The 12,392-nt window shown below is 45.9% G+C and overlaps 2 protein-coding genes across 3 annotated transcripts in view; both read left to right on the forward strand.

Moving 5' to 3' along the window:
* Positions 1 to 4,796, forward strand: part of LOC113456058 (ninein-like) — a 42,024-nt gene extending 37,228 nt beyond the window's left edge. For both annotated transcript variants that reach the window (XM_026778983.1, XM_026778981.1), the window contains exon 6: positions 4,742 to 4,796. In XM_026778983.1, the coding sequence (XP_026634784.1) occupies positions 4,742 to 4,789 (48 nt within the window). In that variant the 3' untranslated portion in view covers positions 4,790 to 4,796. The remainder of the gene's footprint in view (positions 1 to 4,741) is intronic.
* A 478-nt stretch (positions 4,797 to 5,274) lies between these two features.
* Mnat1 (MNAT1, CDK activating kinase assembly factor) overlaps positions 5,275 to 12,392 on the forward strand; it is a 108,850-nt gene continuing 101,732 nt past the window's right edge. Inside the window, exon 1 of the mRNA XM_026778433.1 lies at positions 5,275 to 5,375. Coding sequence (XP_026634234.1) covers positions 5,275 to 5,375 — 101 coding nt within the window. The remainder of the gene's footprint in view (positions 5,376 to 12,392) is intronic.

Here is a 12,392-nt window from a genome sequence, read left to right on the forward strand (position 1 = left end):
GCTCACACACTGGCTCCCCTGTCACACCCGGGTGCAGCTCGGCTCACACGCTGGCTCCCCTGTCACACGCAGGTGCAGCTCGGCTCACACGCTGGCTCCCCTGTCACACGCAGGTGCAGCTTGGATCACACACTGGCTCCCCTGTCACACGCAGGTGCAGCTCAGATCACACGCTGGCTCCCCTGTCACACGCAGATGCAGCTCGGCTCACACGCTGGCTCTCCTGTGTTCTTGGTACCCTTCTTTCCATCCTGCACACCACTAGTAAGGGAGATGCAGTAACATTTTCTTTAGTCTTTCTTTATGGCTCCTTTGCCATCATCCCATTTATAGAGCATGATCAAGAATGCCTTGCTGAGCAAGTGCTAAATATTTCTTGCAAATCTCAACTCAGATTGGAGCTGTAAATATTCCAGACACTAATATGAGCTGGAAAAGAGACAAGGTAGCTCCACTTTCCGGAAGTTTCTGCAGACTGACTGGGTGTGTGCATGTGTCTGTGTATTCATGTATATTCATGGACTTTTGGAATTTACGTTACTAAGATCAATAGACTTGCTCCTAAGGATGTCCTTAGCAACCAAACATCCATCCTCAACATCCTAAGAAACCTACAAACCTACAGGAAGCTAAGACAAGCCTAGGTGTGGGGAAAGACAACAAATACTAAAAAGTACAACGGCGCACATAATCTGTTAAACACCTTTGCCTCTCAGAGGAAAAAAAAAAGGATACTTATCTGCACCCTAGGAATGAAGGTTTAGTGGCAGAAACATAAGGAACAAAAACAGCTAGAAGAGAGAAAGAGCTTACAAAAGTGGAGTAAGAACAGTATGGGTGGCATGTGCCCAATAAGAACGCAGAGAAGGAACGCATGGCCTAGGACCTGCCGCTGCCCCAGGCAGGTCAGCCCAGGACAGACCTGCTGGCCATCTCAAACACTCAGTTCAGCAGTCCCTTCCTTTCTTGGTCCCTTTGAAACATCCAGACAGGGACTTTTGCCTAGGAAAACACACATCCTCACATGCACAGGCGTTTTGCATACAGTTCTAAGAGGGCGAGAATCTGTACATGCCGTGCAGTTGAATATTCATAACACCGTGTTTTCCTTGCTGTTGGAGAGGGTGTCCTCTTACTATGTAAAAAAAATCTGTCTTATTGTGAGCCCGGGTGATATGAAATTTAATTGAGATATACATCTTGAAAAAGAGTCGACACTTTAAGAGGTAAGCATAATTATCTGGAAACCCTTTTTAAGTCTAGTACCTTATCTCTTGGACTAGTGTCAAGATATTATTACTTGGTGCTAAGAAACCCAATGATTGTTTACTTTTCCACACGGTAGTTTCTGCTCACTCCCCAGGGATGCCCAGACAGCCTCAGCAGAGTCGGTGTTCCTGGTGGGCTATTTCTTGCATCTTTGTTAGCTCACTTACCGACTTATTGGGTAACTTCTTCCTCTGCTGGGTTGCTATTTTAAAAGGTGAGCCTTAGGTTTCAGATGTGAGTAAGCAAGAGTTGAAGCCGGAGGCAGAAGAAACCTTGCTGTTTGTGAGGTGTGACATGGAGAGATCCCCTCACCCCAGTGTGCTACAGCTTCCTGCAAATCCTCCAGAAACCTCAGTGGGGAACCTTCTGATGCTACAGTCAGAGTCTGTGCTGTTCACCACCCTCTAAAAGAGCTGCAGCAGAGGCTGGAAAGGGTCCTTTCTCTGCATCTCTGCTTCCAGCAAAGACTTCCCACTGTCATAGTCTGCTGCATCCCACACCAAAGCATCTACAAGGGTGCCGGGTACCACTCTCTTGCCTTGCCTGTTGAGGTTGTCACAATTGCTTCTTGTCTAAAAAAATAGGTTCAGTGTACCCTGCCCTTTTTTTTTTTTTTTTGTTTTGTTTTTAATGTAGATTGAACCCAAGCTTTGGTCATACTAAGCAAGTGATCTCCCACTCAGTCCCCAACCCTATCAATCATTTTCAAATCAATTTATCCCTTCAAGTTTTGAATTTTCCTGTTGGGGTCCAAAGGACAAATCCCACTTTGTATGGCTGTGACCTGTATATAGCAGACTTTCCTTTGGGGCCATTAAACAGCTTCTGAATCATGACATAGAGACTTATTATTAGTTACGAATGCTTGGCCTTATATTAAGCTGTTTCTTGCTAGTTCTTATAACTTATTTTAACATGTTTCTCTTCATCACTTTTTGCCTTGGCACTTTTTACCTTTCTTTCATTCTGTATGTTTTCCTCTGTGTCTGTCTGGCTAGCTACTTTCTCAAGCCTAGATTCCTCCTCCTGCTTATTCTCTCTCCCCTCCAGCCCTGCCTATCCCTCTACTGCCTAGCTATTGGTTGTTCAGCTTTTTATTTTATTTATTTTATTTTATTTTTTTAAGTTTTAGCTAGGGTTTCTATTGCTGTGAAGAGGCACCATGACCGTGGTAATTCTGATAAAGGAAAACATTTAATTGGGGCTGGCTCACAGTCCAGAGGATTAGTCCATTATCATCATGGTGGGACACAGCAGCATGTAGGCAGATGTGGTGCTGGAGAGATAGCTGAGAGAGAGGTTTTTTTTTTTTTGTTTTTTTGTTTTTTGTTATTTGTTCAGCTTTTTCTTAGCCCAGTCAGGTGCCTTAGGCAGGCAAGGTGAAACAGCAGCACATCTTTACATAATAAACAAATGTAGCATAAACAAATGTAACACACATTTATATAGTTAAATGTTCCACACCAGCAACCCTGGCTGAGGCCTCACTCTTACTAGCTGCCTTCTACAATGTAAACAAATGTAACAACACATCTTTACATAGTTAATGTTCCTCCTCACCAGCGACCCTGGCTGAGGCCTCACTCTTACTAGCTGCCTTCTACAATGTAAACAAATGTAACAACACACCTTTACATAGTTAATGTTCCTCCTCACCAGCGACCCTGGCTGAGGCCTCACTCTTACTGGCTGCTTCTCTGAGGCAGACAGTCCTGTGGCATTAGTTTTGTGAGCATGCCACCCTCATGTCCCTGGATGTGTCACGTCTTTGGAGGTGTCGAGAATCTATTCTTTGGGATCATACCTCAACTCAGAGATCTCAGGCAATATAGAAGGGGTGGGCCTGGCCTTCCCTGGTGTGAATGTCAGGTGGGGATCTGGAGACAGACTTCTTATGTTCGCAAGATGGGATGCTTAGCTGAGTTTATAGGTCTGCCAGTTCCCCTACTCTCAATGGGTCTGTTCACTGCCTCCCCCCACCTCCAAAAGTAGCTTTAGATTTTCTCCATGAAGACAATAAAAAAAGATCAGAAACCTGTTATCAGAAGTTGAGTAGAGGGAGGTCCGGCTGTACTCCCTAGCGGGAAACTAATTTTAGCTCCAGGTTGAGTTCAATCATGCTTTTCCTGAGGTCCTGCCAAGGGAGGCGTGCGTGGGTGGTCGGATAAAACAGTGTTCCACTCACCTATCAAAGCCATCCCCGGGTACCTCACTTCCCACCAGGAACCCATCCTGTCAGGATGCACAAGCAAGCTGTATCTGAACCGGTAGAGTAAGAAGCTCATCTTTTCCCCCTGGGGCTATTCGAAGGGGAGGCTGCTGCAGGCAGAAGCTTCCACACTAAGGCTGTCATTTCTAGGCTCTGGGGTGGTAGTTCACCGTGTCTTTTTTGTATCATTGGTTGAGAGCCTTTTTCTTGTAAGCATAGCCATAATTATTGGTATTTCTCCATAGTAATTCTCTGCAATTGACCCGTAGCTCCACCTTTCCTCATACTCTTGAAAGTGTCCACAAATGCAGATAAGTGTGAGCAAGGCTGTCACAGAGACTGCGCTAAAGCAGCTAAATTTATATTTAATGTAACCCCATGTGACGCCTCAGGCTTCGTTAGGCACCAGCAGCTTGAAGCACACGTAGGCGCTGCTCACAGTACGCCTTTGTTGGGAGTCATGGGTGAAGGCCACATGGTCACAGGCCATAGCTACCACGTCTCCCTTTTACAGAATGTATGAAAATAAGCTATGTTGGGGCTGGAGAGATACCTCAGTGTTTAAAAGAACTGGCTGCCCTTCTAGGGGACCCAAGTTCAATTCCCAGCACACACATAGCAGATCACAGCTGTCTATAATTCCAGTTCCGGGGCCTCTGATGCCCTTACACAGACATACATGCAGGCAAAACACCAATGCACATGAAATAACATTTAAGAAAAGGAGGGAGGGAGGGAGAGAGGGGGAGAGAGAGAAAGAGAGAGAGAGAGAGAGAGAGAGAGAGAGAGAGAGAGAGAGAGAGAGAAGAAACTTGGCCATGAGACAATTTGGTGATGCTTGGCTTTTGTTTCTGTTCGTCAGTGTTCAAACCCAATATGAATAGTAAACATATTCATCATCTCTGGCCCTTCCCCATCCCCTGGGCTTCTACCAGGCAATTTGATTCTTTCCTTCTGAAAGCAAAAATGTCTAAACTAGCTAATTAAGCATGTCGCTCCTACCAAGTGTAGTTTGCAAGGCAATAAAGCCATTCCGTAGGAAGATTTCTGGGAAGTCTGCAGCACTGAATGTGGTCCTTCGGAAATCTCATTTGGAAATCAGGATAGAGGGTGTGCTAATTCACAGGGCAGGTGGAGCCCACCAGCAGCCGCCATGGGCCTGGTCTCCGATTTAGTGTGTTTATCTGCCGATGGGTCCCTTGGGAGTCTGACCTCTCATCTCGGCTGGGATTGAAAGGAAAGTGGCGATTTTTCTTTTAACAGGATCATTTTCACCCAAGTCAATTCAAGAGGACATTCTACTCCGAGTGAATCCCGGCCAACAAAGGGCACATTCCTGGTCCCCGCCTAAGGTGTGACTGATGAGATGGCTTGGTTGACACTGTTTGTGCTTTACTTCATTAAGAAACCAAAGTAAGATTTTAGGTTTCTAAGAGTATATTTTTATCCCCTTTGATAAATAGGTATCAAAGAACCTTGGGCTTTGGGCCCATGTTTCCTCATAGGTAGCTAGCAGGGGAAAGAAAACACACCTGCGCGCACATGCGCACTTGCAAACACAGTTTAATCCTGTTCTCCATTCTTCAGGCTTGGTAGGAAAGACTGTGTAATTAATACAACTGGGGCAGGGACACTTTGCTTTCTGCCCTAGTTGAAAAACAGGGAACACCTTGTTAACTGTTCCTCCACAGGGAATGAATTGGGTCTAGTAAGATCTATATCAAGAACAAGGGGTTTTAAACAATTATTTCTCCAACTGCAGACAATAAGGATGTAAGTCAAAACCATTGGCTCACATGCTACAGTTAAGTGAGAACCTGGGAGAAGGGTTCAGTCCGACGGCCACGTTGGCCCGAGGATGTTCACGAAGTCCAGGCTTTGTGTTGCATCCGTGCAGGTGAGAGGTGAAGGTGGTGCTTGGTTAACTAACCCCCCCACCAAAAACCCTAAAACAAAAAACTAATTTTGCTGTCTGCATCAATTCAAACTGCTTCAAAAAGTCTGAAAATGACTATCTTTCTCTTGTGTTCATTTTCATGTATGTATAACTTGGTGGTGAAACTAAATGATTTCCATTATCTGGATAAGTTTTTAATTGTGGGACACTTTTTTAGTAAGCGAGAGAAGCTCTACTCAGAGCTCTTAGAGTTGAAACACACACATTACTTTTTCATTATCCCCATTATGTCCCTTGTCCTTCTTTGACAAAGAAAACAGTCTCCTCATTGATGCCGTTCATTCCCGACTCCAGGGATGATGTGCCCAGGACCAACGATGTTTTACTAATGTTATTCCAGCCTTCCCCTTTATGTTCGTCAGTCTCATTAGATCGCTTGACCCCTCCCATATGGGATCGTCGATCCCTTGAATGTGACCTAATACCTCAGAAGCCTCTTCGAAGCTAACAAGACAACATTTGTTCTTACAAGACCCCAGTGGGTCCTTCCAAGTTACACCAAGAGGGTGTCCCTTAAAGTCTGTCTCTGCTCCACCCCCTTCTAGATCAGTAATCTCTGATACTCATTTTTTTAACAAGAAACTTAAGACAGACAACAAATCAAAACTGAACTAATGACGATAGTCACCCCTGCCAACAAACCATTAAGTATCTTTTATAGACAGGAATTTGTTTACCCCCCATTCAGCAGCCGTAATGAGTAGAAGAGTAGAGCCTGCCTGTTCTACTCAATGAGATCCTGCATCGTTGATAGTGTTTGTCTAAACTTAGGTTCAGTCCTCAGTGCCTCCAGACTTTAAAATCCACTCGCTCCCAGCCTTGCTAAGGGAAGAGGCTTCACTTGGCATTTCTTTGCGTTGGCAGCCCTTGGAGGCTTTTTGGCAGTGCACTAGGACTTGGGTGGATGCGTGTGCATTTAAAAGCCATACATTAATTCCCGTTATCCCCGACTCTTAGTTGCAGCATTTAATTGCCTTCTGAGATGAAGGCACCAATTTGCATTCCAGTCCAGTAGCTCCTCCCTGAGTTCAAAACAGAGAGACTGGAAGCTGGGCTGCCAGGCTCTCCACTGCCTTAGCCTTCAGAGGTGGCAGAGTGGGAAATGAGCCCCAGTCCCAGGAAGTGCACCCCGCAGAAACAAAAGCCAGACCCCCAGGCACATTCAGCTTCCCATATCCAGCTCAGAGTGCAGCTTTCTAAACATTTAAGATGAGCCAAACACACCACTGTGCCTTTAATCATGCGTACACTCCCTAAACAGATCCTGGTTCTCTTTAGAGACACCCTGCTCTGTGACTCTCGGTCCCAGCCTTCTGCGGAGTTTGTCTGTCTAGGAAATTGTATTGTGCTTCCTCTGGGCTTTTACAAGGCATTCCCTTTTCAAAAGTAATGTGCTTCAGTCTCCTGAGCTGCAGAGATCATCTCAGCAACCTCTGTCTTGGAAGAGTAGCCCCGTGTATGCCCATAATCATTTTAATTAGCCATACATTCTGTAGGGCGCAAAGGTCTTAGCTGGAGCAGATGGCTAGTTTGGGCAGTGGCTGGCCTATTGGGGGGGGGGCATGCGGTCCGAAGGCAGTGACTGGCCTATTGTGGGGGAGGGGCACGCAGTCTGAAGGCGGTGGCTGGCCTATTGTGGGGGAGGGGCACGCAGTCTGAAGGCGGTGGCTGGCCTATTGTGGGGGGGGATGCGGTCCGAAGGCAGTGACTGGCCTATTGTGGGGGGGGGGACATGCGGTGTGAAGGCAGTGGCTGGCCTATTGTAAGTGGGGGGGGCACACGGTCCGAAGGCTGCAGATGCTGGCTCCACTTTGGGGCTAGAAGCCAGGGATCCAAGAGACTTTGGCCATCTGCTCTGTAGTCCCCCAAAGCAGGTGTCCCTCTGAAGAAAGCATTCCTGAAATTGGTGCATTGTGGCTGATGTGTCCAGGGTACCTCAGCCAGCTGTAAAACAATCCAGCTGGCCACAATGGCCAGTGTGACATTAAGATGTGTGACCCTTGGGATGGGTGCAAGGGCATCCTTTGTCTAACCGAGAAGGGTGAGGACCGCTTTCTGTAGCAGCCATTTGGGGGCCAGGAAACCTCTGACCCCATCTCCTGCATCTTCCCTGTAAATAAGGAATCGCAGAGTAGCCCATGCCAGCTGTACTGATCCAGGAGCCTCTGTGGAGACGAAGGTCAGGGGGCAGGGAGGCTTCTCACAAGTTGAGTCCCAGTTGATTGCTCCCACACAATTACCATGCCAAAATTTAGCTCCTCCCACCCCCAATCTTCTTAAGGCATAATTGACCATTGTATTGTTTATGGTTACGAAGATGTTTTATATCCGAAGGTATCTTTGTTAGGCTTAGACAATGTGAACTGAGAATGGAGCCACTTTACCTGTTAGAGCTGTGGTTGCTCATTCCCCTCGTTCCCAAAGCTGACGTTGGGTCATCTGCTGTGTCTTCTGTCCTCCTCCTGTTCTGAGCATCAAGGAACAAGGAGAGTGGCTGCTAGCTCCTTACTCTATTTAGTAAGTAGACCTCCTAAGCATCATGTAGACCCTGGCACTGTCCAGTGCTTTCCAGTGTGAAGCATGCCTTCACAGGGAAGAGCTGCTATGCGTTTATCCACAGGGAGACTGAGGTACAAGAAGGGTAAGTGATTTGGCCAAAGTACCCATGCCACTAAAGGGCTACAAGGCCTCGGCGGTCCAGCTTTGGAGTTCAACCTCCCGGCCACATCATTGTTCTGATGGAAAGATAGCAGTAGTTTGGCCGTCTCTAAGACACTCACACCTCCATGTCCCGCTCGTGGGGTGGAGCACATCCCTACTTTGTGAGTGAGCAGTAGCAGGAGGTCCCTAAACAGAGAACAGTCTCTGCCCAGCCCTGTGTAACTTTGCCTCCCTGGGTCCTGAGTACCCAAGGTGTGTGGAGTGATGTTTACATGTTCTGACACCCGCCCCTCACCCACATGCACCCACCCACTCAGAGGACCCCCCCCCATGGCTTTACAGGACTGAATGGCAAAGTCTCTTCTGGTGGATTCAGCACCCCTGCTCCTGCCCTTCAGGCCCTTCCTGATTACCCTCCAGTACTCTGGATGGACCTGTGCCTAGAGGCCTCCTGCCAGCCCTCACTTCACTAGGGTGACCATCAGCAATTAAAGGACCCTGTTCCACAATGATGCCTCCTTTTATTGGTGCTGTTTCTGTAACTGAATGATCTAATCTCCCCCCCCCCAGCTTTTTAATTGGACTCACTGGCTCCAGGCAGTAAGAATGAAAATAAATGAAGTGTGAATGAATCAGTTCTTCCCTTACCCACCCCCCATCTCCTCAAATCGCAATTTAATAACAAACATTCAGCTTTTATGAGCCTCCCTCCCTCTTAAAGGAACAGACCCTTCCTTTGGACTAAGGAGAGGCAGACTTTGGTCATGTCAGGGTGAGTAACTTTGGTCTCTGGCAGAGGTGATCTTGGAATGAGATGGAGCCGTTAGGGTGAATTCACTGCCTCCCACAGGATGGCCCTGGGTCCATCAGTGCTTCTTACCAAAGACCATGGGAGGATGCTGGGGAGACTGTCACCTAGAGTTCAGTTCGGCTTGTTATCCCTTACCCTGGGACCCATCATCTTCAGGTTTTTTGAGAAACCATTGCTGCTAAGTGATGCCTGGGCTTTGGAAGCCAGGGCTGGGCTGGGCTGGGCTACCCTTTCATCCTCTGCTAGCATATATGGTACATAATGATAGGTTCTGTTCAGACATTTGTATGCACGTACGCCATGTGTTTTGATTATATTCACCGCTGATCCCTTACCCTGACCAGCCCCCATTCTGCAGTCATGTCTTTGTTGATGATTCCCTGTGTTTAATTCAGGTTGCTTATGGAAGGAGTTATTTATGGGAACATGGGCACTGATCAGTGGCTGGCTATGCCATTGAAGAAAACGTCTTTTCTACCCTCAGCCACCATTAACTGCCTACAAAGTCTCAGGCAGGGGTGGGGCCCTGTGATTCCTCCCCACTCCTTGACGGAATGTTGGAGGTCTCAAGCAAGCCTGTCTTATGAAGGTAGTCAGATGTGCTATGAACTCCAGGGCAGTGCCCATGGCATGCCTAGTGTTGGGCTTTCTCAGGACTGAACTTTGGGACGGTTGCTGTCCCCATGGCAAGGCTTCACTGAGGGTCCCTGATGGCCCCATGCTCTGCTGAGCTCAGGAGACATTGGTAGTGTTCACCTGCCTCAGCAACCCTGGCTTCCCTCCAATCTGCAGCCACCAGTCTGTCGCAGAAGGTGACTCCCAGAGGGGGAGAACCCCGAGTCGCTACAGTTAAGTTAGCGAGGGCACTGAGAGCTACGCTTGTTAATGCTGCAGAAAATCCTTTAGAACAGTGGAGAGAATAAGAGTTTATCCTATAGTCCCTCAACTAAAACGAGTCTTGTTTTTATTATCTATTTCCTTCTGGTCTTTGTCTGGTGATATAAATATTTGCTGCCAGCAATAATCATAGCACAGATCGCATTTTTGTTATGTTCTTTCATTTAACATTTATTAAAATGTTTCCCCATGTTCCTACATGGTTTTTTTAATTGCTTTTAGTGACTACATTATGTGGTATCATTATGCTTTATTCCCTATTGTTGAGCATTTAAGTAGTTTTAAATACTTTGTTGTTTTAGTACCTCAGTATACATATTTGTGCACATGGCTTTCTCCCTGTTTTTTGAAATTTTCTTTAGATAACTAATGAGATTATTGGGTTGAAGAGTGTGAATATTTTTATTTTGATGCATAAAGCCATTTTCATTATGAAAATAGTAATATCCATGCACATCACTGCCAGCCATACATGAACAGGGCTGCTTCAGACTTGGTGGGAGTGGGAGCTGTAGTTTAAATACTTAGATAATTCAGTCATAGCGGTTCAGTAATGATGGTTTATGAGCCCGGTTTTAGCTCCTGTGACCTTGTATGGTGTTGAGTGAACCATACCGCTGTGAGATGCTGCTGAGGTGAGCTGCCATCTGTGCCCTGTGCATCTCTGCCGGCACTCAGTGGTTAGGGTATCGTTGCGGCAGAGGATGCCCCCCACCCCGCTGTCAGTTCAGTTCCCAGCATCACATCAGGCTGCTCACCACTGCCTGGAAGTCTAACTCCAGGAGATCTGACACCTTCTGGTCTCACCTGTGTATATCCGACACAGACACACATGAACATGCTTAAATAAAATAAAATCCTTTTTAAAGAATGCACAGATACTTCCAGAGACATAGCCGAATTGAAAGATTTAATTCTGAATATAGGGGTGAAAAGAATTCCACAAATACAAATTCCATGTGTATTGCCTACAGAGGAGCCCCCACAAAAATAGCAAGGCTAAGCACTTGGCTCATACTTCAGTAAATTCACACTGCTTTGTTCCCATATACCTGTGTTATATGTATTAGCAGTAATTAAAATATGGTGTGTAAGAGAGCTGTCAACCTTGTTCTCATGAGGCTTACTAGTAAAGTAGTGTAGGATATTAAGGAGATAGAAAATAAAGTAGTGAACAACAGATTTACTCTAAGGACTCATGAGAACATTTAAGTTTCAATTTGAAGCTCATTTGGAGACACTAAAATATTAGCTGTACTTTATTTTGGCATGCACGTGGGTGCATTTTCATGATTTGTTAGTAGTTTTGAGTTTCATTTTATTTGCGCCCTTTGTTATAGGTATTTTATTATTTTTAAATTAATACGTTTTCTTAAGGTTTTGTTTTGTTTTTGGTGTTGGAGGATTGAATGCAATGCCTTGGGTACTCTAAGCACGGACTCTGCCTCTGAGCCACAAAGCTAAATTGTGATAGACTCTCCGCCCCTGCATGGTTTCTCTGCGTATCCCAGGCTGTTCCGGCACTGGCTCTGTAGACCAGGCTAGCCTCAAACTCAGAGATCCGCCTGCCTCTGCCTTCCCACGCGCCTGGGATTAAAGGTGTGTGCCACCACCACCCGGCTTATTTTTATATTGTCTGTCTGTGAGTGTTTGTGTGTGCACATCTGTGTGCTGGTACTCTGGGAGCTAGAGCTGTCACGTTGGATCCACACAAAGCTGGAGTTACAAGCAGTGGTAAACCTCAGACGTGGGTGCTGGGAACTGAACTCAGGGCTTCAGAGGATTTCAGATTTGTTTTTCTTTCTTTTTTTCAAGTTATTAGTTTATTTTCAATCTTATCTAGTATAAGAATTCAAGAGTTTAATCTTCCTCTTAAACATTCTTTATATCTGTTAAAAGAGTGAATTCAACATCCTTGTTTCTTAAGTAGTTGGTGTTTTACTATAAAGGAAGGAGCAGCAAATCCAGATCCACAGTACAGGGTCCACATAGCCAGTAGCCACCACTGTTTCCCACTGAAAGTGGCAAATTCTTCCCCAGGCCCTCCTCATAGTGCCTGCACCAGACCACAGAGATGGTGGGCCTCAGATGCTCTGGCTAGCATTTTGCTGCTGGAAGTTCTGCAAGGGGCATAGAGAAGGAAGGTGGACGAAAGGGCTGTAACACTCCCGTTTCCTTTTCTTGTGACCTGGCTATCCTGAGCACAACATGGCTCCTAACCGCTGACCCACCTCTCCAGCCCCTCTCAGTTATTGTGTTGGGGGCGTACATTTTAGTAATGGCTTAGTGACATCTTCCTAGATGCTGAATTGATTATACTTTATCAGTCACCAGCTGATCTTTACTTGTGCTACTTCAAGGAGTCACCTTTTGTTATTCACAGGTACATTACAATATATATTTTGTGATATGCTTTTTTTTTAAGGTTACTATTTGTCATGAAAAACCATCAAGTCTTTTTTTCATTTGAGCTTCGGTTTTATGGACTTAATGACTATAATAAATAAATAATAAAATTTTAATTTCTAACTTAAGTTCATTTCACATCCCTGAAGCACCTCATTAAATCTCTTTCCTTAAGTCCTTTA

The sequence above is a fragment of the Microtus ochrogaster genome, chromosome 1 (assembly GCF_000317375.1).
Source record: "Microtus ochrogaster isolate Prairie Vole_2 chromosome 1, MicOch1.0, whole genome shotgun sequence".
In the NCBI taxonomy this organism is placed as follows: Eukaryota; Metazoa; Chordata; class Mammalia; order Rodentia; family Cricetidae; genus Microtus; species Microtus ochrogaster.